Raw genomic sequence first — 26733 nt, forward strand, 5'->3', positions numbered from 1 at the left:
ACCCCGTCTCTACTAAAAAATACAAAAAACTAGCCGGGCGAGGTGGCGGGCGCCTGTAGTCCCAGCTACTCGGGAGGCTGAGGCAGGAGAATGGCGTGAACCCGGGAGGCGGAGCTTGCAGTGAGCTGAGATCCGGCCACTGTACTCCAGCCTGGGCGACAGAGCGAGACTCCATCTCAAAAAAAAAAAAAAAAAAAAAAAAACAAGCCCTTCTTCCACTGTTCTGGGAAGTTAGCAAATCTCATTTTAATTTAAAGTAGGGATTATGCCAAAAGCCAAAATAGCTGTTGGATCAACCTTTATAGGTCCTAAAAACCCAGCATGTAGTCTTTGAAGCTCACTCTATACTATAAGGTTTTTTTAGTTTGACAACAGGCTTTGATAGTAAGTTTTGGCTCTGGCAAAAAATATAATCTGTAGACTTCCCCATATGTAAATCTAACCACTGTTCGGCTTGGTTAGTTGCCAACACTAAATGAATCTGCTCAAAGCCTGGGCAAACCTGTATGATGGCTGTGTTCCAGCTCTCCTCATGCTGAATTTCATCATGACCCAGCCCTGCTCCAACTGCTGGACTTGGAGGAGAAGGGTCTGCTGCTGGATATCCTCCAGCATGCATACGCTCACAAATACATTGTTGAAAAAACGGAAACCTTTTTCAATTCTACTATTTATAAAATTATATTGAAGAAAACATTCCATTTGTATCTAATTGCTTTTCATGTAGTCGTTTCAGATTTATTTTTTTTCCAGATAACTGTTCCCAAGTCTGCTTTTTAACCCACCTCCTGGAGAGGCAACTTAGAAACATAAATAGCTCTCTCTTTGCTGGCTAGTGTTCTTTTCAAGGAACAAGGCAAGATGCCCGTGCCTTGCTGTGTTCCTTCTTCCTTCTGTGTTTTCTTCTGTATCAGGTTTCTTCTTTGTTGGTACAATCCTCTTCCATGGGTTTTCAGAACTAAGCAGTTGGGCATTTCAACTAATTTTGTCTCCCTCTACTGGCTTCATTATTTTATGCAGCCTACATTAGGAATACCCTAAAGTCACGTTTTTCCAACCCATGGCCCGGGACGGCTTTGAATGCAGCCCAACACAAATCCCTAGACTTTCTTAAAACATGATGAGATTGTTTTGCGATTTTTTTAAGCTCATCACCTGTCGTTACTGTTAGTATATTTTGTGTGTGACCCAAGACAATCCTCCTTCTTCTAATGTGGCCCAGGGAGGCCAAAATAGTGGACACCCCTGCAAGAAACAGGGTAGGAAAGTTATGATAGTCACCAAGTCCGTTAGGTGAATTTTTTCTTTTTCTTTCTTTATTTTTTATTTATTTATTTATTTTTTTTTTGAGACGGAGTTTTGCTCTGTCACCAGACTGGAGTGTAGTGGCACGATCTTGGCTCCCTGCAACCTCCGCCTCCTGGGTTCAAGCAATTCTCCTGCCTCAGCCTCCTGATTTATTTTTATATTAGATTAAATTGATCTTTATCTGAAGTAGCCCCTATTGCAGATTTCACTACTGAAAGTCACTACCGACATTCAAAAACTAACACAATTAGGAGTATTGCAAAATTTTGCCTTCAGTTCTACTTCCAATAACCTGGCATTTAGCTTCCTTATGCTTTTTCCTAAATAGCACCTGGTTTGCGCCTTCAACAATTTACCCTGGGTCCCCTTTGCTTAATGGAATTCTATCTTCATTATGAAGTAATTCTGCTAAATGCTTTTAATAACTACCATTTATTAGTGCAAAATTTATAGATGAAGAAACCAAAGGTAAGAGAGTTTAAATAACTTGCTCAAATTCATATTAAAAGCAAGGTTTGAACTGAGAGTTGTCTGGTCCTAAAGCTACCTTGTGTCTTATAGGTGGCAGCTGGTTTGCAGACAGAACTGAATATAGAGTTATTTGCCATGGCTGTTGGAGAGGATGGGGCCAGGGGATCAGCACACATCTCTCACAATATCGAGATTATGACTGAGCATGAGGTTCTGTTCCTACCTGTGGAAGCAAATATCCTTTAATGTTCAACTTGAGTAATCATATATAGTGCAGAAATTACACGAGTGAGGAAAACATGGAAGTCAAAATGCATCTCTACTTTATTTATTCTATCTTCAAAATCAGAGTTAAATTTATTAAGACAAAGGGTATCTTCATCCATCTTTGAAAGCACCTAGCCAAATCTAAAAAAATACCTGACACACAGTATATGTGCAGTAACTTCAAGCTGAATAAATGTAAATGTTATTGGCTATCTATGGAATATCAGACAGAATAACAAAACGGCAAGTCTGTATCACAAAAAATTGTAATTTTATAGAAGGATAGGAGATACCTTCTTATTATAAAGGTTGGGTATTCACTGAATTATGCATGCATTCCTCCATATCAGTGTCTCCAGCCACACAGATATTAGACAGATATCAAGTACCTATTACCTCCAAGGTACTGTATGAAATAGTTTATCATACATAAAAATGGATAAATGGACCCTGTCTTAAAAGGCATTATATAATCTAGTAGCAGAAATAAAGTCTTCACATTTTATTTCTGTTTTGTACTTTCTCCAGTGGCATGAACTGTGTGCTGCTGTGTTATAGTTCTATATTTATTTGATATTTGAGCTGGATCTTATAGAATGTGAAAACTTGATTGACAGGAACTTTAAGTACAAAGAATGAACAAACCATGGCAACAGGAAAGCTCCAGGTGTTTGGGATGATTGGCAGGGAGTTCAACTTGCCAAGAGCTTGAGTATTAGGAATATAGTGGGAAAGTAGGTTGGAGTCAAGTTATGAAAGATCTTAAATCCTTGGCTTGGATTTTATTATTTAAGCAGCAGTGAACCACTGCAGATTCCTGACTCTGTGGGTGATATGATCAGCATATCCTTATTAAGATGAATCCAGTGTTATTGTGCAGGACATGTTGAAGGGGAACAACTGGATGTGTAAAAGAACCATTAGAAGTCTACCTGAATGGGCCATGTGTAAGCACAAGAACTGTGGGAATGGGGGAACAGTCAACATAAAAGAGGGATATGAATGAAAGACATGGTGGGGGAAGGAAACTGCAAAATCTGAGGTAGAAGTCATTGATGGATGGAAGAAAGAGGACATAGAGTTCAACTTCAAAGTTTTGGGCTGAGGTAATGAATCATGGATATGTAATATTAGATCTCAACTGAGAAGTCAGAATTGGAGATATAATAATTGTAAGCATTGTTTACACAGAGGTGATGTCTGAACGTATGGGCAAAGAGCAGAAATCTGGAGTCAGTTTAGGGAACAGGAGGAAGAGGAGCCAGTGGAGACAGAAGCAGCAATTAGAAAATGATGAAATACTTCAGAAGCCTTAGGAAGAATTTCAAGGAAAACATGGACACAATTGACAGACGCTATTGAAATGTCAAAGAAAATTCAGATTTAAAGTGTTAAATTTGGTGGGAACAAAAACTAAATTGCAAAAGGTAAAGAATGACTGTATTAAGAAAACAGAAACATTAGTTATGGATATTCTTTCAAGAAAATGTATTAAAGGAAAGAGCAAGAAAACATGGTACCTCAAGGACGCAACAGAATATAGGAAGGATTTTCAGTTTAGTGTAGACCTATGTGTTTGTAGGTTGAAGAGAATGGAACAGAAGAGGTATATTAAAAATATGAATGCGTAGAAGTAATTGAAACTGCAATATCCAAAACAGGGCAAAAGAATAATAGTAATAAAAAAAAACAGAGCTGAAGGGTTAGTCTTGGCAAGGGAGAAGCTGAAGATAGCTAAGGATTCAGACATTTCGAGGTGAAGGAGAAAGTTCAAGGAACTGGCGTCAGATAGCACTGATGTCAATAAATGAAGTGTGGTTCATTCGTTCATTTATGCTTTCAAAGATGCAGAAACCCCTGCCTTTATGTAGCTCACACTCCAGTGGGAGGACAGACAATACACAAAGTAAGTAAACCATAAACAATGATGGCAGTAAGTACAATGGAGCAAAATATAAAGTAGGAAAGGAAAGTCCTCCCTGGGAAAGTCTCCCTTCCTCTCACCTTCCTTCCCTTCCTTTTTCCTTTCCTTTTTTTGAGTAGTGATGACAGGGTTTTTCCATTGTGATAGAAGGAAACTAGCCAAGGAACTAGTTTCTTCCTCTGGGAACTAAATCAAGTGCCCTTACCCTCTCCACACAGGTTATTAGATGCAAATACCTGAATCACTGCTGCTGATCATAGCAATGAAATCATTTGTATTTATAATAAATTTTCTATTTCCCTGCTTACAGATTAGAGAGAAACTGTCAGACACAGATAAAGGGCAAAAAATCTTATCAGATCTTTTATCTACATTGAACATTACTTCCAATGTCAACAATGATAATTCATAGCCCATTTCCCAAGATCTGTCATTTTCCCCACCAAAAAAAAAAAAAACCACAAAATCTGATGTAGATATGGTTTGGGGCTTGACCATGCTGATGACTCCTTACAGAAAGCCAGTCGCAGTTAGGAGAGAAATGTACATCAGGGAGAACAGAAGACATTCTAGACATTGGCATATCCATCCTCTAACTCCCAAGCCTGAGCACATAGAATTTGCATTGGATAGACGGGTACCTAAAGTTGAACTAATGTTGTTAGAGTTATTTCGGTTTATATATGCAAATCACTTGGTCATGAAAAGCACAGCCCTTAACAAGTATTTTACCAGTTTTAACAAGCATCAATTATGATAAGCGACCAAAAGACTTTCCCCAGGGAAAAGAAAATCCAATGGTCCAGAGAACTTCTGCAATTCATTCCTCCACACTTGGAGTCTTCATGTCTCGTAAAGTTTCTCCACATTAGGTACAGTAAGTAGTAAACGGGAATTTGATTGTCAAGCATTCAAATTTGAGGTATTAGATCCCAGGTTTCTTCCCCTCTCCTTATAGTCAGAAACCCATAAGCCACCTATCCTGAATGAATGAAAATATTTGTTTAAATAACCATACTAGTTACTCCTTTATATATATTATAAAATCTAATCCTCATGCTATCTAGAAGACAGTTTTTCCCACTTTATAAATAAGAAAACAGGGGTTCAGATAGTTTGCTTACTTCTTAAGTGGAAGAAGTAAAAATCTAAACTACTTCAATGTGATTCTAAAGTCCATTCTTTTAAGCAGTGATTTCATTGTTCAGATAAAGTTGATCTTACTCTCTAAAAAGTAGCAGCACAGACACAAACACCAAGGTGCCCTTGAACTTGAGAATTTACAATTAAACCAGTGTTTTTCAAACTTTTTAGACTCAAGACTCCGTTTATTGTCTTAAAAATGATTGATGATCCCAAAGAGCTTTTGTTCATGTGAGTGATATCAATATTTACCAAGTAAGAAAACTGGGAAAATTTAAAAAATTTAAAAATAATGAACCCAGTTTATTCATATAAATGACATTTTTAATGAAAAATAACTTTTCGAAAACAAACATGTAATAAAGGTAGTATTGTTTTCTATTTTTGCAAATCTCTTTAATGTCTCACTTAGTAGAACATAACTGGATTCTCACATCTGCTCTGTATTCAAACTGTTATCATTCACACATCATATACCCTCTGGAAAACTCAGCTTTATGCCTAAGTGAGAATAAGAGAAAAAGGCAAATAACATATTGTATTAATTTCCTTGGGGTGCCGTAACAAAGTACCACAAACCAGGTGGCTTAAAGAAACAGATATTTATTCTCTCACAGTTTAGAGGGAGAGAAGTCCAAAATCAAGGTGTCAGCAGGATTGGTTCCTTCTGGAGGAATAATCTGTTCTACGCATCTCTCCTCATTTCTGGTGGTTGCCAGGAATCCGTGGCATTCCTTGGCTTGTAGTGGCATCACTCCAACATCTACCTCTGTCTTCACAGGGCAGTCTTCCTCGTGTATTTCTCTGTGTGCCTCTCTCATTGGATTTAGGGGCTACCCTAATCCTGAATGACCTAATCTTAACTTGATTACATCTGTAAAGACTCTATTTACAAATAAGGTCACTCACAGGTTCTACTAGACATGAATTTTGGAGGGCCAAACCCAGTACAGCCTGCCCTCTGGTCCCTCAAAATTCATGTTCACCCCAGGTGCAAAATGAGTCCTCCGTCCCAATATTCCCCAAAGACTTAATCCATTCCTGCATTAACTCTAAAGTCTCATCTAAAGATCACCAACTCAAAAAGTCTCAAAGCTCATCATCTAAATGAGGTATGGGTGAGGCTCTGAGCATGAACTGTCCTGGCCTCCTTTCCATCTATAGACCTATGAAACTGAAAAACAAGTTACCAGCTTCCAGAATACAATGGTGGGACCACCACAGGATATGAATTCCCATGCCAAAAGGGAGAAGACGGAAGAAATAAAGGAGTCACTGGTCTACAGCAACTTTGCAACCCAGAAGAGCAAATTCCATTAGATTCCAAGGACTGAGAATCGGTGGCACCATCTGCCCTGTATGCCCATGGAGGCTCCACCAATCCCAGCCTCTAGGCCCTCAAAGACTCCACTGGCCCCACCCTCTGAGCCCTCAGCTTCGGCCCTCTGCAACAGTCCTACCCTCTGGGCAGCCCGTTTCCTGCTTACAGAATTCCAGAAATCTGACAGCCTTTCTTCATTTTGTACTCTCTCTCTCTCTCCTTCAGTCCAAGCTGTCAGTGTTTCTGCTGATACAACATTCTCATCCTCCCTAATCTAACCTCATCTTAACTAACTACATTTGTAAAGACTCTATTTCCAAATAAGGTCACATTCACAGAATCCAGGTGGACATGAATTTTCAGGGAACAGTAATCAACCCCAAACATATATCTTAATATTGTAGTTTTGGACTACACTCTGGGAACCACTAAATTAGGACATAGTTTATTTCAGTTCTCGGCAGCGACTTTCAGAAGTTAGCCCAAACTGAGAAGTGTACAGTCTGCATCTCTAGCTAGACAATTCTGAAAACTATGGAATAGCTCTCAAAGATTCATAATTCCTGTTGGCACCAATCTATCAAAAGTAATTCATGAATCTACCTAATAGATGAAATGTCTTAAATAATGTCTTTATGCCTCTTTGTGCATATTATTGCAGACTTAATGAGATTAAACAGATGCAGTAACAGTAGTAACTTTAAGCACTTCACAATAACTGTGTGGGTAGGTGCTATTCTACCCATTTTATAAATAAGGAAAAGGTTAGGTAATTTGCTGTATAGAAGCTGTATTAGTTATGTGTTGCTATATCATAAACCACCCCAAAACAGTGGCTTAAAACAATAAACATTTATGATCTCATAGCTTGAGTCACGAATCAGGCACAGCTCAGTGGGGTCTTCTGGCTCAACTGGGGATGAATCTGCTTTCAAGCTCACTCAAGCAGCAGTCAGCAGGATTCGGTTTCTTGCAGGCTGTTAGACTGCGGGCCATGGCTCCTCACTGGCTATTGTCTGGAGACTGCCACTCGGTTCCTCACCATGTAGGCCTCGCTTTAGGGAATCTCACAACATGGCAGCTTGGTTCATCAGAACAAGCAAGCAAGCATGAAGAGCCAGAGTGTGAACAAGGTAGAATTCAGTGCTTTATAACGTAATCTTGGAAGAGACAGCCCATTACATTTGCTGTATTCTGTTCACTAGAAGCCAGTCACTAGGTCCGACCCCATACTCAAGGGGAAGGGATACACAAGGGCAACACTGTTAGGCCCTATATAAGAGTTGGACTCAGTGACTGTTACACAATGTGTACTATGTTCTAAAAACATACCACGGCTGCTTGGATCCCAAAAACCTCAGAAATAAAGAGAAAGGACTTGAATATATGGTGATACTACCTTTAAGAACCTTAGCCCCATCTCAAACTTAGGATCCTAAATTATGAGGAATGGGGGTGGATTGCAGATGGTACCTGTAAGCCCATGTGGTTTCTTCATTAAGCTTCTGCTCACAGCCTCCCTCTCTTTCTGAAGACTAACCTGGCCTGAAAAGGCTGCATTGAGCAGGCTCATCATTTACAGTTGATAAGTGAATAGAGTCCTATATATAGTCCTGTACCTACCAACAGATACCATTGCTTTCCTGGGCACTGTCCTAGATCTGTGCTAGAGATTTGCTAGATTTCTTTAGAATGAGATATGATTTATGACATTTGCCATTGAGAAACAATTTAATGCCAAATATACAAAGCACCTAGCTTCCAGCCAGTGAATTTCAAAATTGTTAAGCATATTTTCTCTAAGTGGATGGATATATACATTTAAAAAAATAAGCCTAAATGTTTTACTCCCAATAAACAATTCAAGAGCCTTTTTTTTTTAAATGGAGTCTCGCTCTGTTGCCCAGACTGGAGTGCCATGACACAATCTCAGCTCACTGCAATCTCAAAAGGCTTTTCTTTATGGTACTACAGAATTTCTACAGGTAACTTACTTCACAATATGCAAGAGATATTAGTCATTAAATAGTTTTTATATTAAGGATTATATACAGCCAATGGCTAAGGCAATGAATACTGACTTAATGACTAGAAATGTGCTTGGCCTAAAATTTACTTTATAATGCACCTGTTGACCTTAAACTTTTAGGGTTAAAGAGTTTCAAGTATTTTGACCAAAAGTTGTAACTTAGCTAGGTTCTGTACATGTCACTTTATCATAAAAGTTCCCCTTCTCTTTGATTTGCATAACACTTAGCAGACAGAAACATCTTTACATTCCCTAGCACTATCAGGCTTTTGAATTATAAATGGTGGCAAAGCTATGGGAAAACAGCAACTTTTAACATAAGAGGAATTGTTAATGATGTATACATCTAGAATGCCCTCCTGGAACTTGTTTTGGTTTGGAAACCATCAAAAATGTTACTAGAAAGTGACATTTATGTTCTGATGAGCAACTCTAAGAAGAACATTGATTCAACCTCTGTTCTCATAAAAATTAAATTATTTTTCAAGAATTAACTCCTCTCCCTGGTGGCAGAAATAGCTGCCTAAACAACACTGACTCCTTGGAAAGCACCTAGAACGCATTATCCTGCCTGCCTATTCTCTTGCCTTTCATAGTTACGCCTTCAGAAACTCTATGCCAAAATTCACTTATTTATTCTGCCCGACAAATAACACCACTGCATTCCTTACTTCCCTTCAGTGACTGTGTTATGCTCAAGAACATTAAGACTTGTGGTTTGGGACACAAATCACCAAGCCACAAGTACTGCAGCTCTGAGCCTGAAAAGAAAATGGTGGCCCCACAACACAGTAACTTGGCTGAAATGACCAAATTCACAGACAGATAGAAACCATTGTTTTAAGTCTTTGGGATTAATAACAACAAAAAGGATAAAAAGCAAAACTGTCTGAAGAAGATACGGAACATCTAAACAGGCCTATAACAAGGAGTATGATTTAGTCATTTATAAACTTCCACAAAAGAAAAGCCCAGACCCACAGGTATCTGTTAATATCTTTTCCTAGAACATTCCTACTTCCCCAAATCCTTAACATTAAGATATACAGTAGACAATTCATTGAAAAACATGGGTTTGAACCACATGGCTCCACTTTTGTACAGATTTCTTTTACTATTATTATTTTGGAGATGGAGTCTCACTGTGTTGCCCAGGCTGGAGTAATGGTGGCACAGTCTTGGCTAACTGCAATCTCCGCCTGCTGGGTTCAAGCGATTCTCCTGCCTCAGCCTCCTGAGTAGCTGGGATTACAAGTGCCTGCCAACACGCCCGGCTAGTTTTTTGTATTTTTAGTAGAGATGGGGTTTCACCATTTTGGCCAGGCTGGTCTTGAACTCCTGACCACATGATCCGCCCACCTCCCAAAGTGCTGGGATTACAGGTGTGAGCCACTGCACCCAGCCCAGATTTTTTTCAATAAATATATTGGAAAAATTTTTGGAGATTTGAAATAATGAGAAAAGTTTCAGATGAAAAAAATTAGGAAAAAAGCAGTTATATCATGAATGCATAAAATATATGTAGATACTAGAATATTTTATCATTTACTGCCATAAAATACAGGCAAATCTATTATTTTATCAAAATTAACACATACAAATACAGATCATACATGGTACAATTCACAGTTTTGAGAGAAACGTAAAAAAAATGTAAAGATGCAGCATTAAATCACAGCTGCATAAAATGAACTGTAATGCACAGTATATTAGTGAAATAATTTCACAGCCACCTCCTGTTGCTACTGCAGTGAGCTCAAGTGTTGTGAGTATGCACTTCAAATGCTGTGTGACACTAATCACCGGTGCATGAACAATTCATCGCCCCAGTCAACTGCATATCACAATGCTCCCAAAAATCAGAGAAAACTGATGACATTACAAGAAAAAGCTGATTGCTTGATAGGTATCATGTTGAGGTCTGCAGCTATGGTTGCCTGCCACTCCAGACAGACAATTCATTTTATAAACAGATGATATACACTTATAGTATGGATAAATACAGTAAATGTATTTTCTCTTATGATTTTCTAAGTAACATTTTCTTTTAAGAATACAGTATACAATATATATATAATACATCAGTAAGGCTCCCAGTCAGTAACAGGCTACTAGTAATTAAGACTTCGGGGAATCACAAGTTATATGCAGATTTTTGACTGTGCGAGGGGCGGGTCAGCACCCCATCACCTGCATTGTTCAAACGTCAACTATATATGTACCTACACACACACACACACACACACACACACACACACACACACGTGTATTAATTCCTCAGAAGCCCAGCCAAGCATCTTAGCTTGGCTACTTTTTAATTAGAAACAATTATTTTATTCAGAAAAGTATAAACAGTTATCAATTAGAATCTTCTTATATACAAATATAACTTGCAGAAAGTTAAGTCTGAGGAGGCTATTCTGGGTACTTTTTACAGTCCTTTTTAGTTCTAAGAGTCCATGATACTGCATTTTTATGGCCAGAGAGCAATCAATTATGCACCTGGTTGTCTCAATAGGCAGTAAAACCTAATATAAATAAATGGCAAATTATCTGCCATAAAAAAATAAGAAAAATTTTTGAAATGTTAATTTCAACTCCAATGAAACATATACCTAATTAAAACAATTATTTATTCCCTGCTAGAATATAAAGGGAACAACAAGCTTGAGCTGCAAGGCTCAAGCTTTGAGAGCACAGAAAGATTTTTAAACTAATCATGCATTTTAAGTCCAAGAAATGGAGCCAGCCCATAATCTCATGTTGGAATTCCCCCAGGCAAAGTTGGGAACCACATCCTGACATCGTCTGCAATGTGATCTTCTGTTATTTGGTATTTTTAAGATGACGCCAACTCTTCTGTGCTTAGTTTAGGAGTCCTTTTAAGGAAAAAGTTAAAAAAAAAACCCACCACATTTCACTTCTAAGTCAATGTTAGAATCAGCTTCTCCCTCTTTTTCCTCTTCCTCTTCTTCTCTTCCAAGTGGCTAGTAGCATCAGCAAAAAACATAACTTCACTTTTTGCCTCGCATTCCCTCTTGAGATAATCAAGACCAGCCATATTGAAGCCGATAACATCCTGGAGTGCAATACAAGAAATATTAAACATTTTTCTCCCACTTCAGTTCATCACAGCAGCGTATGAGAGTTAGGGGAACCAAAGCTTCAGGTGTTGTTACTTATCTTTCCCTCATTAAGAACTTTTCTTGTTTGTTTTTTCTATTCCTACTAATTCCAATGAAAACTATCTCAAATATGAATTTATCGGTGGTAGGTACTGCTAAAGACAAAGCACAGCAAGACTATACTACTACTTTTTTTTTTTTTTTTTTTTTTTGAGACGGAGTCTCGCTCTGTTGTCCAGGCTGGAGTGCAGTGGCCGGATCTCAGCTCACTGCAAGCTCTGCCTCCCGAGTTTATGCCATTCTCCTGCCTCAGCCTCCCGTGTAGCTGGGACTACAGGCGCCCGCCACCTGACCCAGCTAGTTTTTTGTATTTTTTAGTAGAGACGGGGTTTCACCATGTTAGCCAGGATGGTCTCGATCTCCTGACCTCGTGATCCACCCATCTCGGCCTCCCAAAGTGCTGGGATTACAGGCTTGAGCCACCGCGCCCGGCCAGCAATACTATACTACTTCTAAATCACACTAGGAATTTGCCTCATTATTTTATCTCTATACAAAGACACTTACCCGGACTTGGCTGACTTTTGAAATAGTTGTTTCCCTTAATTTTTCTATCACTGGCACAAGCATTTGATTGCTAGTGATCTGTCCAAAGTGAATCCTAATAGAAAAACAAAACACAGTCAGTCATGTTGAACCTAACATGGCTAGACACAGTAAACAGATAAAATATCAAAGCAACAACAAAATATACATTATAGAAATGTTTCGAGCAAAAAAAAAAGCCAAAGAAATTTCTTTCTCTACTATTCAGGTCAATTTGATGATAACTTAAAAAATACTGTCCTAAACCTTATGACACATTCAACTCATTTGCAAAGGCTCTTTTCCCAGCCCAGCAACTTGCCAGTGGCTACAGATTTTGAGTGGTACTTTATGGAAAACTCAAAGACAGAATGAGCCTTCTAAGAAATGCTAACTCAAAAAAGTTGCATTAATACTTCTAATAAAGCCACAGCAAAAAAGAGAGACATTCATGAGAGATTCAAACTCTGACCCAGAGTACCGAGATATCCTTGATGACCCTGCTGTACCTGTCAGGTAGCACCCATCTATAATCCTCTGATACGCTATAAGTATTCAGGGTTTCTTGTAGAACCAGCGACCCTAATTCAATAGCACATATGCCATAGCAGTAAAAGAAATTATTAGTAATATGGTTAAATATGAAGTTATGTCTTTACAACTTGCCCCAAATTATGAATATGGCAACAAAACATACTCTTCTTCTTTTCTTGCTACTATCCTGGATAGAGTATAAGAAATGGAGGGTTAAGAATCATAAAACCAGGCCAATTCATCAAATACCTATTTGGTCAATTCACTAAATATACCTGTTTAACTATCTGGCACTGGCTGACCAGTTTTTGTCTTCATAACAGTATTTGAAGGAATATTCAATTTGTCTCCATCTCTGTTCTCTGCTGTAACAGCTTGAGAATGAGGGTGAGAGATGAGTAGAATATCAAGTCTTTGTACATCTATTCTTCTCAACTACCTATTAACAGAATTCTTCATATTTAAGAATACAACCTAATGAACATATTTGCTTTATGTTTCTTAGTTTACCTCTATATATGCCCCTACATTTCCATTTGCACCTGTAGAGACCAAGATAAATAAACTGACTTCCTTAAAATGTTGGTATAAGGACAAAGCAAAACCTGTTAGCTTACACTAAACACTTTAAAACAGGAATGTCCACCCTTTTGGCTCCCCTGGGCCACATTGGAATAATTGTCTCGGGCCACACATAAAATACACTAATGATAGCTGATGAACAACAACAACAAAGAAATCATAAAAAAACATAATGTTTTAATAAAGTTTACAAATTTGCATTGGGCCACATTCAAAGCCGTACTGGGCCACAGGTTAGACAAGCTTGGCTTCAAATAAACAACAAATGAGGCAAATTGGCCAATCGTAATTGGCTTTTGCTAAACTGACTAGAACCAAAGCTATCTTAGATTGTAACACAGAGGCCTATGACTGAGTAAGGATTCCTGAGCAATGTATTACCATGACTTCTTACTTAAAGAGGTGGGTCATCATGATCCTTGTTTTAAAGGCAAGACTGATTGCTTAGGCTGGTAGCAAACTCCTAGGCTCAAGCAATCCACCCACCTCGGCCTCCCAAAGTGCTGGGATTACAAGGGTGAGCCACCGAGTTTGGCATACTATTTCTTAATCCCCAAGTGTTGACAGCTTCAGTTAAGGTAGTACTGAAGCAGTTCTGCTGAAAAGACATGGTATTCTTTAGAAAAGGATGTTACCTGAGGAGGAAGAAGAGGCACCTGCATATAAGTTCAACATCAGAGCCCAGCTGAATGAATTCATTAAAGAGTTTAAGAATGTCTGGGACATAAGAAAAAGGCAGCACAAGTAGAGATTCTTCCAGTTCACTGAAAAAGAAAAAATAGATATAAAAATGCCGCATTTGTTAACATTGTTAAAATGGTCAATTTTTAAATCTTTCCCTTTATTACTTTTTCTACTGATTTTATACTTGAATACACCTTGTGTAGAGTTAAATATTCATCTATAAGCTAGATGACTCCCTTTGTTTTTTGTATTTAACATCTTAATCTATTTGGAATGCATTTTGGTCAATGGCATGATGGGAAAATCTAACTTTTTCCCTCCAGATAAACAATTTCTCCAAAGCCTTTTGTTGAATATTCCATCTTCATATGATATTCTTTTACCATATATTGAGTCCATTAGAGTCTATTATGATGACTTATCCTGACATGATGATTGATCCTGATACCAATCCTACACTATTTTAATTTTGCTAATTTTGTAGCCTTTTAATCTGGGAAAATAGTTCCCTCTAGAACTAGCTCAAGTATTATTTCATCAATTCCAATTTAAAATCTTAAGAGGATATCAAATGGGATTACAAACCTATTAATTAGGAAACATTAAATCTTTAAAACACAGAATCTTCCTATCTTCAAATGTATCATAACCTCCACATTAATCAATTTTCTTTTACATTCCTGTAGTGAAGTTTCATCTTTATCCTAAGACAGGTGTTATTTCTTGTAAAGAATATATATGTTAAAAAAAAAAAAAAGAATATATATGTAGATATTGTGGTTCATTATGAAAATGATAGCCTTCAGTAGTTCAAACTCATGAATGAAATCAAAAGGAAAATCACCAATAATATAACAATTATTGCAAAAATGTATGACAAAGAAAATAAAGTATGGTGCCCAGGCTGGTCTCAAACTTCTGGTCTCAAGCGTCCTAAAATGTTGAGATTACAGACATGAGCCACTGTGACCAGCCAGAGTTCTTTAAAAAACAGTAAAATAATACTTAAGAGCAAAAAGAGATAACTAAAAATTCACAAGAAAAAATACAAATGGTCAACAAATATGCTGAAATTTTAACTTCATTAATAGTCAAAAGAAATGAAAATAAACAATATTACCTTTTGCCTCTCACACTGGCAACAAATTTTTTAAAGCCTACTAAAAATCAGTATAATCACCCTGGAAAGTAATTTGGCAATATAAAAAAGCTCATGCCTACTGGTCAGTTATTAGGCTGCTAGGACTCTTAAGAAAAATAATCAATAATGATGACAAAGATATATGTGTAAACATATTCAGTGAAGCCATTGATAATAGCCAAAAAGGAGAAACAAATGCAATATCCAGTAATTATTCATACAATGGAATAATTCTGAATCCAATGAATTTTTTTTTTTTAACAATATGAACAAACAAATGTTCAGGAAATATGTGAAAAAGAACAGAATATAAAACTTTATATATTATTCCAATTGTGTATGTACATAGAAAAGAAGCCAAAATATAAAAAAAAATTAACAGTTGGTGCTTCTAATTGAATTATATATTATTTCATTGCCTACAACATAAATCACTCCCTTTTATTTGTCCTTAAAAGCATCTCTCTTCATACTTTAGAAGGAACTTCCTAGTTCTAGCACTTGAAAAAGAACATTATAAATTATTTCCCATCAAAACTTTTATATAGTTAAACCTATAAGAAAGATAACCATCAATTATAATTTCTATTTATTTCCCATTCAGATAAGCATTTCATAAATGCTGACAGATTATAAAAATTGTGCACAAGGACTCACTCACCTTGACCTGATGCCTTTAAAAATCTCTAATACATAAGCTGAAGGCTATAAAGGAAGGATTAACACCATTAGTGAGACTCTTGGTTGGTTTCTACTAAAGTTCTCTAATTTCTATCTCCTATAAAACAGGAACCCCTCTTTCTTATTTCAGAAAAAGTATTCTAAAATGGTAAGATCTGCATGAGTTTAGAGTAAGCCAGATCTCGGTTCACAAACTATGTCCCTTACCAACTATGCTACAAGTCAAGCCAGATTCCTTATCTATAAGGTGAAGATACCCTGACTCACAAAATTACTGTGATGAGACATGCAAGTAAAATACTAATTAGAGATTACTAGATAAACATACATTCTCCCATTATTCTTCCCCTCTCTCTTCTTTATCTCATCAGACTGGTTTCTGTCAACTTTCCCTCTGAAGGCTGATTCGAAAGTTAATTTAGATGAACAGAATCTTCACAGGGCTTTGGACACTAAACATAAACAAGCACTAGAAAATAGAAGAATGCCAGTCTAGTCCAATCAAAAAGGCTGGCTTGGGAAGTTACACTAAAGTGGTGCTTTTGAAATACAAAATATCTTAGAGAATGCCAAGATTCAAAAGAGACTTTTAAAGACAAAGTATTCCCAGTAATCCATCCCCAAATCATAATGCCTCTACTTCCTTTCTCGTCCTTGTAAGTAACTTTGAATAACCAAGGGGAAACCATTAGACATTTTACTTACTGAGATACTGCCATAAGCCATTAGGATGGGGTTGGTGGGAAGTGGAACCTATGAAGAAATTATTAAATCAAGTCATTAAAAAAACTGAGACTTGTATAGCATTTGTTATAGACAGAGTGGTAACAGTATTTTATAATTTTGAAAAGAGAAAAAAGAGACCCTAAAAAACTGACAGAGTGTAAAAGAATTATCAAGCCTGTTAGTTTCTATAGTATTCATGAATGAGCTGGAACAATGTATTTTATCTAGAAATCTGAAATGGTTACCCTGCCTCCCAAACCAAAGTAGGAACGTGAGTTTCTACTCAAGACAGTAATCACCTCAATCTGTAATTTCCTTTCCTTCGCTTTCACTAAGACCAAGTGCCCTTCTTCCCACAGTTCCTCAATTTCTTCTAATGTAGTGAGTGGGAAAGATTCTACTCCATTTATTGCATATCCTGATCTTAGCTAATAAATCCCAAAACAATGGTTTTTCTCCTTGGGAAATCCCTTTATTGATACTGTAACTTACTATACTCTCTTATTACCTCTTTCCCTGCAGCTTTACAAATGGCTTTGTGTTCCTTCATTTTTGCAGTTTCTTCTCGGTACAACTCAATAGCCTCCATAATCCTCTCAGCCTACAGATGATGACAAAGGAAAGAAATCATCACAACACACTCCATCATCCCAGGACACTGAAACTGGAAGAGCTGACTAGAAATTTGCCAAATGAAATAGCTTCAATCCGTTTAATAAAGATGTGCCAATAGAGTGCCAAAAAGCGTTTAAAGACATTTTTGGTTTTCTTATTTTTTAATGTACAGGGAGAAGACTAAGTGTCGTGGACTCAGGTGGGATGATACCTAGACACTCTGAATAGGGCAGGTCCCAGGAACACCTGAAAGGAGCACATACTGATCAAAGAGATTCAGGACTACTCCCATCTTTGGTTACAAGAGAAGAAAACAGGTTATAATCCCCATCTTTAAATCTCATGAACTTTTTGCCAAAAAATGGCTTTCGGGTTGATACAGAATAAAACTTTCACTAAAAAGTTGAGATCTTATTAAAAAACGAGAAACCACATTCTATATCAACTTACTGCTTTCACTGTTTCGATAGTTTTTTTTCCAGTAAAGTAACTGTCGCCTTGAGTCTCTCCTGGAACCTGCCAGAAACAAAGAAATCTTTGAACAACACTGTTGACCAGAGTTAAAGAGCTGATAAATTAATCTTACATCCATATAAGAACAGCTATTATTATTTTATGAAAATACTAACAGTGTTACCAGCTACCAGTAACAGTACTTAGCATATGTATTATCATAAGAATATCTTGCACATGTTTAAAAAGAGAATATCCAAATTTTCTAATGTTTATTTTTGCTCTACAGTGAATAAAATAATTCCCTCAAGCCTCAATTGCCAGAATGATAATTATTCAATAGCAAATTTGGTCAATCACTTGAACCACAAAATTGGGATATACAGCTGAAGAGAAAGAATCACACAGATTCTTTATCGGCTGGTGATACCTTCAACTTCTAGCCTCAATTTTAATCCTATTAGAAATTCTGGACATTATAGTCAATTTCAATAAGATAACTATATATGGGGCATAATCTCAAGGTCCCCCAAATTTACTTACTGCTGGTTGGTCTTCTTTGGCCACACTCTCCTCATATTCTGCTTCTCTTTCCTGCCATGAGATAGATATACATTAATTTGAGAGGAAAAAACATGGTCTCTATATAAAGAGAAATGAGGCAGCAAGACGGTGCTTCTTTGACAACATAATCCCCCTAATGGCATCTTTATCTCTGCCTAGCTTCTGAAATGGGTGACAATGGTCTTGAACAGATCTCCTGAAGGTTCTTGGACTTGTAATGAATGAGGTATAACTGCACTACACAGAAAACTTCAACTAGGACAGCCTGTCAGATACCCACTGGCATATTTGTAACCAAGCCTAAAGTTCTTACCATTTCCCTTTCTTCCTCAAGAATAAGAGGCTCCCTTGTTCTCTCCCAAAGTCTCAGAGATTTGTCATGGGACGATGATACAACATAGTCTCCACTGGGGCTTACAGCCAAACACCATATTTCCTGGTGATGCCCCTGGAGGGGAAAAAAAAAACAACAACAACAACAACAAAAAAAAAACACCTCAAGAATATCTCATTCATAGACCACTCTTAGTGGGTAATGTAAATATTCTTAAAAGTATTTTTTAAGTACTGAGCAAGCAAAGCAGGCATGTGGTTACCTCCAGAGTCTGTATGTGTTCAAATTTGTCTGCATCCCACTGTTTAATCTTATGGTCTTTTCCAGCAGTGAAGAAGAGGTGAGACTTGGGTACAAACTGTAGGTACATCACACTGAAAAATGACAGAAATATTAAAATGTCAACAAATTCCAGGTTAGTAAAAAGAGTTTTACACACATAAATAGCTTTTGACTAGCTAGTTCTAGACTGTCTAACTGTATTTTAGAACTTATATCACTGCCTGAGAACACTGAAAAATAGATGCAGATGCTCAAGGAAAGTGATACTTACAGATAACTCAAAGGGAGGCATCTGAAAAGACTATATGTACCTGTCATCATGCGCAAAGAGAGACTTGTGGCAGTCCCCAAAGTCCAAACCCCAGATTTTCACATTCCTATCAGCGGAGCCAGTTGCTATAAGTGCTCCATCCTATGGCAAATAAAAGTAAAATATTACCTTGATTTTTGAATTCTGTATATGAATAAAAAGGTAACCAGAATATTTAACCCATTTCTTTCAAACACATTAAAATGAAGCCAAAAAACTGATTTCATCTCTACTAAAAACACTGAATTCTTTGCTCTTACCTACAGAGATACTTAAAAAGCTTGTTAAGTAAAAGCATGAACACTGTGGCTTACATACTTTCATATTGCCACAGGGCAGTGCTATGCCTTGATGTAGGGTTATCTATTTACTTTTTTAGATAGGAAAAAGATTCTCTAATCTCTGGCAGGGGATTTGGAAAGAAAGTGGGAGAGAGAAACAGAAGAGAAGCCGAGAAAGCCTCTATTAGAATGTTTATGTATCCCACGTTCCCTATCACTATTTCTCTTATCTCTCCTATTTCAATGCCTGGTTCAAATGGTTGTCAATATAAAAAAAAAAAGAAAGAAAGAAATATATTTAACACTGTAACTTAACATTGTTAGTACATGATCACAGACAGCTATGAGGTCAGCTCCTTTCACACAGAATAGACATTATTTTTTTGAGATGGAGTCTCGCTCTGCAGAATAGACATTTTTTTTAATATACATTGCCACTTCTAATCAAAACTAGATATTGGGAAATAAATGATTTTGGTCAAGAGACCAAAAGTTTACATAGTGTAAAATACCATAACTATCCAAATATAAATCCAAGCTCCTCAGCAGCATTATCCTTCAGAACAAAATGGAATGCCTTTTTAAAAGTCTTTCATATTTTAGTGTACTCTACCAATTATAGTATTTTAAACAACAAAGTACTATTTGGGAGAGCTACAAGAAGGATAGAGATAATATTTGCAAAATTATTCTGAAAACATTAAAGTAATATATATAAGACACAATATATATTAATTTGAGACTGTTTTTAAAGAAAGAATGATGATAAAAACAAATAATCTAAAATGAAGATATCAAGCCAGAATTAAGAAAGTATCTGCTTCAGAAAAGACAACTATTACTGAGACACTATTTGAACTTTACTTACATAAGAGATGTCCATGCATATAACAGGTAGTTTGTGTCCATACAGTGAGAGAAAAAACTAAACATTAAAAAAAAAATAATTAATGTCTGTCTATAAAATATGGGTATAATTTATAACATGTAGGTCTAAAATATAACTTTAAACACATTTTTAAATTGCTTTATATTTGTATTTTCAAAGACAACCCACAAAAGACAGCTTTGTAGGAGTACCTGTGTCCACTACACAGATCCTCCATGCACTTGCCAAAAATACTGCAGTATAGTGGAGGCAAGGAGGCCCCCAGAAGCTTACTGCCTCAGTCAGATCTCTGGATCTCTTCACTGAAAAGATTCCAGGGCACTTGTTTCACAAAAAAATTCCCAGGCCCAACCTGGTCCTCTCAACTCTCTGGGTATAGGGCTCAGTAATCTGTATTTTTAAAAGCAATCTAGATGATCCTAATACATAGCCAAGTGTGAAATCACTGCCCAGGACACCTAGCAATGCTCTATGACTACTTAGTATGACAGAATTTTCTGTCCACAAGATTTTTTGAACACATGAAATATAACTTGCTTTAAACAAAATTCATGAACGATAGAATTATTTTAAAATGCTAGCTTCCCTAGTATACTTACATTGCTTTGATTCACACACACATTTTTAGAAATGTACTACTGCTGGGCACAGTCAAGGCCACTTCTTTATAGCCTCAACCCAAATTCTTAAGGTCAGTGAGTCAGAAAGGGAAAATATCCCCGGGCATAACCACTCTACCTTTAAAGTATCAACATAGAAAATTTTCACAGTACAGTCCAGCAAAGACACAGCCAATAGCTTTTGATTGGGAGAGTAACTGACACACAGAACATCTTCATCTAGTTGCAAGGTTCGGGTTTGCTTCACAGAAAGTCTAGCACCACAAAAAACATCAAGAAAAAAATAAATGAGTATACAAATTCAGAAAAATCCTAACTCTTTAGAGCACAACAAACGATACAATATGTCAAAAGGCCATTCAATAGCTCCCAATTTTCACTCCAAAAAATGGGTACAAAAAAATATCTACTCACCTCTTTTGGGTACTATTTTCATCTTTCACTAACTCAAAATCCCAGAATTTGACAGATTTATCTGCACCACCTGTCACAAAGCCACGCTGAAAATCAAATGAAATTTCAATTAAAAACTACTTTAGCATAAAAACTTTGCTATGAAGATACATTTTAAAAGTCTAAGAAAGTATTTTCATTTAATGTCCTGGGATAAAAATTAAGAAAAATGTGGTTCTCCCTAGCTCCTTTCACTGCTCTTTTGGGTCTGCTGCCACAAACCTTATGTGAAAATTCCTACCATCGACTAACATAGACAGAAATAATAATAACTTATGAAAAGTTCTAGTTATACTATTATCTAGCATCAAGAAGAAAAAAAAACTCTCAGTAAACTAGTTTGAAAAATATACATAGAATGGAAAATCTACGTTTGTTTAAAGTATTCGCCTCAGAAGGATATAAATTTAGTCTGCAATGTCCCTGCTTAAAATATGTTGGAAGCTGTTTTCCATTATCAAGATAATTAGTCTCGTTACATGGTAGTGTTAGTGTAAAGTACATAGAACACTGGATCTCAAGTGTCTGTTCTGCCACCTCATAGATTTATAACACAAGGAACAACCTTTCCGTAATCCCTAGTTTTGTTGAAAAAAAGACCCCACAGTTTATGGAAAAGATAGAACACTCTACAAATGCAAGATTTATTACTATTTTAGACTCACGGCTGTTTTGTTTGGACCCCAAGTGGTATTAAACACTCTAAACTTCAGAGGTTTTTTTCCAAAACTAAGATCTACTTTCAATGGATGAAAATTTTCTACCATTGAGAATATTTAAATAAATGGGCAAAATTTCTTAAGGTGTTGTCAAAAATAAAAATCTCAAGATTTTCTAAGCAACAGCCCCATTACTAGAATAAGCATACTTTTGCCAGGAACTGCTCTGAAGGTGAGCACATATTTATTGACTTGTAAGGGCTAACGTACTTGCTAAAATTACTAAATTTGTACAGTCATAGATGTTTGTTTGGGAAAAAAAAGGAGCAGCAAAGTCTACTCAGTTCTCTGCATCATGTTGCCCAAGAGAATATTTCCCCTTAAGAAGTATTAACAAAACATTGGCAAAAAAAATCACGAGGGTGAGCGATTGATGTCATGTTGCTGATAAGCAAAAGTAGCCAAACAAGATTTCATTTCATTCATAATGACAGCTAGTCATTTACCAGGTATATAAGAAGGCATCATGTATGAACACTAAAGATTAGACCAAAAAAAAAAACAAAAAACAAAAAACAAAACTCAGGCTTTCTTTAAAGAAACCCTGAGAGAAATCTTTCTTAGCAGCAGTAAATCTTGATATAAGAATTGAGAACTGTGGCCAGAGGGCTGAAGTCCAGGGCTTTAAAATCTGGTTTAGTTACCTGATCTGGAGAGAGGGACATGGACCATAAAGCTCCATCATGTGCATCTATTGTCTCCAGCAGATTCCCTGAGGCCAAGTCATAAAGCTGCAGCTTCCCTGTCTGGGAAGACACAAAATGAGCACAGCTCCAGTGAACATACTTACAACCTCCATGATTCATGCCTGCACAATTTAGAAAAGACTTCATAACCAAGCTGCAAAAATGTGATCCATTGCTTAGGAAATGGATTCCACGTTCCATGTTCTATATTTCCTATTTGATTAAATACTATTAAATCCCCTACTGATGTGCTGAGTTAACCTTGGCAGGGCTGCCATGTGTATAAGTATGGAATAATACCACTGTGCAGTACTGGACACATTACTTTCATTGGTTCCACAACTTCAAAAGGAAAATATCATGACCACAGGCAAATCAGAATAAACAAAATAGCAAATGCAAACCTAAAAGCCTTTAAAGTTTAGCCAATCCTTTAAATGGATGATCCTCTACAGTTATTGGCTTAACCAACTCTTTTCCACCTGCTTTTCGTTTCCTCCTCTGCAATACATTGACAATAAGAAATGGGATCTACCTACAACACTGAAGAAGGCAATGAATTTTTAAAAATATCTTAATGGCATGAAAGCAATCACTTTAAAATTCCTATTTAGAGGTCTGTATATGCCATAGTCATGGTGTCGGCATGTATGCTAACACACACACAGAGGCAAAGCCTGCTCTACAATGAGCTTCTTCTACACAATGTGGTACAGACAGCATAAGCGTTTCCATGTCTGCTTATTTCCACGTGGCTGTCTCCCAATCTGACTAGCACCTAGGAATGAGGACTTGATCAGTTTGTCTTTACTGAATGCTTCTGTCTGCCAAGCATGATATTAGGTACATAATAATTATTACCCTTAATATATTTTATCATTCATTAAAACACAATTACATATGTGCTCATAAAAAGATGCATGAAAGGATGATCACCAAATGTTAATGGTAGTTATCTCAGGATCATGATTTTAATTTTCTTCTTCATAATTTTTAACAAAGTAAAACTTCAGTAAACAAAATATGTAATAAACTAACATCCTCCTAGATTACTTAGCTCCAGTACATCTCCAATATGCTAAAAAGAACCAGATTTCTTAATTTTATGAATTTTTAGTAGAAAAGATCCAGATATCCCAGAAAAAGTCTCCATTTACCTTTGTTCCTATGACCACCTGTCTATCACCAGGTACAAAGAATGAGCAAAGTGCATATTCACAGGTCATTGTGCGAATACACTGCAGTGTAGACCTATGAGAAAGAAAAAATAAAGAACTCATGTTAAGAGAATCTGCTTCCCCATTTTAGAGGTCAGTGTGTAGGTTTCGATGCACTTACTCATGTTGACAGATCAACATAGAAGAAGACAAAAGTCTTAAAAACCCTTGACTCACATACAATTATAGTCATGGGAGAAAATACTAAAGAGCACCAAACTTTGTTTACTTTATAAGGCCTCCAAATCCTAAGGAACAGAAATCACACAAAAGCAGGGTAGAAGTGTCTGTTGGGCTCCACAGAGCCCAATCTGCCATTACCAAGAAGTGAGTGAGTCTGAAGGGTTACAAGTCAAATTAGTACATCATTACAAATATCCCTACATTTTTTATAGGACCACAAACATTCATTAATTAAACAAATATATATCAAATGTCCACTTAACACACATTTACTGAATGCCCACTACATACCAGGTACTGTTCTAGGTGCTGGAGATACAACAGTGGATGAAACAGCAGAGGTTCCTAATCTCACAAAGGTTAACATTCTTTGGGAATAATAAATATGTAAATATTTGGTATATCAGATGATAGGTGCTACAAAGAAACATAATGCTGGGAGAAGGGGATGAAGAGTTCAAGGAGTAGGGTAAGAATGATAGGACTGTCATCTGATAAGACACAGAAAAAGCTTATGGATAAATGGGGAAGATGGATCCAAGCAGAAAGAACAGGGACATTCTTATTCTGTTGAAGGAATAGCAAGAAGGCCAGTGTGGCTCTAGTGGAGGAGAAAAGGAGAGTAGTAAGAGATAAGGTGTGTAAGGTAGGTAGAGTGAGATGGAACTATTGGAAGTGATCTAACTTCCACTATAAAAAGATTACACTGGCTACTGTGTTGAGAACAGACTATAGAGGGGCAAGCAAGAAAGCAGGGACACCAGTCAGGGGGCTATTACAATAACCCAGATGAGAGATGACAGTGGTTTGAATGGGGCAGTGGCAGTGCAGGTGGTAAGACGAGGCTGGATTCAGGATCAGTTTTGAAGGTAGAGCTGATAGGATCTGCTAATAGATTGGATGAATATGGGATATGAAAATCAACAATGGGCTGGGTGCGGTGGCTCATGCCTGTAATCCCAGCACTTTGGGAGACCGAGATGGGTGGATCACTTGAGGTCAGAAGTTCGAGGCCAACATGGTAAAACTCTGTCTCTACTAAAAATACAAAAATTAGCCAGGTGTGGTGGCACATGCCTGTAATCCCAGCTACTCGGGAGGCTGACACAGGAAAACCACTTGAACCCAGGAGGTGGAGGTTGCAGTGAGGCGAGATCACATCAATGCACTCCAGCCTGGGCGACAGAGCAAGACTCTGTCTCTAAATAAATAAATAAATAAAAGAAAATCAAGAATGGCTACAAGGTTTAGACTACAACAACTGGTAGCAAGTAATCATTTATTAAGATAGGGAAGTCTGAAGGAATAGCAGGTGGGAGGATTTTTGGAGACATGAACATCTAAGCTTGGTTTGGGACACATAAAAGTTTGAAATGCTTAATTAGACATCCAAGTGGTGACACAAAGTATTTGTATACATGAGTTTGATGTTTAGGGAGGAGGTTAAAGCTGGATATAAATGTATGTGTCATCACACAGAGAAAGCTACATGACAGGAGATTACATAAAGTGAGTTTAGATACACAAAAGGCCCAAAGACTCTACCCTAAAGTACTCTAACACTTAGACGTCATAAAGATAAGAAGGATGGAGCGAGGACTGAGAATAAATAGACAGCAAGGGAAGGGGAAATAATGAAAGTCAAAGAAAGTGTTTCAAAGAGAGGAAGTTATCAATTCAAGGAGAGATCATAAAATAAAGCTTTTAGCTCACTGGATTTGGAAACGTGATCACTGATGACAATGACTGTTTTGCTGAAACAGTGGGGACAAAAGCTTGATGGGAGACAGATGAAGACAGAATGGAAAAAATGGAATCAGAGAATGGGGTAGTAACTGGAGAGCAATGCAGGGTGAGAGGGGGTTATTATTTCCTTTAAGATGGGAGATATGATCATTAGCTTAAAGGTTTTGGAGATATTTGGTTTGACAACAGAAGCAAGGTGTAAAACTGTCATCTAGGAAAGTAAAAGAAGGGTGAAAAATTAGGGTACAATTACTGGGCAGCACTAACAGGCTGCTTTTTATTAAGTTTAAAGAGTAGGTAGTATGGTTGTGTGTTTTTCTCTAGCCAAGTACAGTTACAAGCGCTAGACATGGAATAAGCTTGCCTTTTTTTTTTTTTTTTTGGCACATTTTAAAAGGCAACTTTTTCTTCTCTAAGCTCTACAGGCTAATGGCCCAAACACACTAAAGACAATTGTATTGAGGGCCTTAAGAAGTTAATAACTAACCCTCAAGAGTACCAAAAAAACTTAAAAGTAAAGAAATACTACTAAATACAGCTATATAAAACATCATTTCACAAACCTGTTCCATATTTTAATGGAATCAGCTGCAGCTGAAAGAACAGCAATATTGTCTGAGCTGAATGACAAAGTCCGCACATCACTACGATGACCCCCAATGGTGATTCTGCTTGTCCTGACAGGCTGAGGAGTAGGCAAGGATGGATTCAGTGAATACAGTTCCACCAGGTTGTTCTGCAGCAAGAAGACAGCCTTTAACTCTCCTTGAGGTGAATGAATCAAGTCAAAGGATCTGCATAAGAAAATAATCATAAATGTTCTAGCTACCATCTTAGCTCACAAGGTTAACTTTTTCCAG

At 37.0% G+C, this 26733-nt stretch overlaps 2 protein-coding genes across 4 annotated transcripts in view; one reads left to right on the forward strand and one right to left on the reverse strand.

The window, feature by feature from the left end:
- SPAG17 (sperm associated antigen 17) overlaps nt 1–17538 on the forward strand; it is a 238915-nt gene extending 221377 nt beyond the window's left edge. Inside the window, exons 47-49 of the mRNA XM_005542180.5 lie at nt 1870–2014; nt 4703–4842; nt 17309–17538. Coding sequence (XP_005542237.3) covers nt 1870–2014; nt 4703–4842 — 285 coding nt within the window. The 3' untranslated portion in view covers nt 17309–17538. The remainder of the gene's footprint in view (nt 1–1869; nt 2015–4702; nt 4843–17308) is intronic.
- Nucleotides 10775–26733, reverse strand: part of WDR3 (WD repeat domain 3) — a 29829-nt gene continuing 13870 nt past the window's right edge. For all 3 annotated transcript variants that reach the window (XM_005542176.4, XM_005542177.4, XM_045364748.2), the window contains exons 11-27: nt 26437–26667; nt 23885–23978; nt 22686–22787; nt 21284–21369; nt 20988–21123; nt 20229–20285; nt 19081–19181; nt 18750–18861; nt 18467–18601; nt 18133–18183; nt 17587–17652; nt 17030–17122; nt 16501–16548; nt 15776–15819; nt 13925–14053; nt 12156–12249; nt 10775–11542 (exon numbers count right to left, since the gene is read on the reverse strand). In XM_005542176.4, the coding sequence (XP_005542233.3) occupies nt 11387–11542; nt 12156–12249; nt 13925–14053; nt 15776–15819; nt 16501–16548; nt 17030–17122; nt 17587–17652; nt 18133–18183; nt 18467–18601; nt 18750–18861; nt 19081–19181; nt 20229–20285; nt 20988–21123; nt 21284–21369; nt 22686–22787; nt 23885–23978; nt 26437–26667 (1735 nt within the window). In that variant the 3' untranslated portion in view covers nt 10775–11386. The remainder of the gene's footprint in view (nt 11543–12155; nt 12250–13924; nt 14054–15775; nt 15820–16500; nt 16549–17029; nt 17123–17586; nt 17653–18132; nt 18184–18466; nt 18602–18749; nt 18862–19080; nt 19182–20228; nt 20286–20987; nt 21124–21283; nt 21370–22685; nt 22788–23884; nt 23979–26436; nt 26668–26733) is intronic.

Source organism: Macaca fascicularis, chromosome 1 (assembly GCF_037993035.2).
Source record: "Macaca fascicularis isolate 582-1 chromosome 1, T2T-MFA8v1.1".
Lineage (NCBI taxonomy): Eukaryota > Metazoa > Chordata > Mammalia > Primates > Cercopithecidae > Macaca > Macaca fascicularis.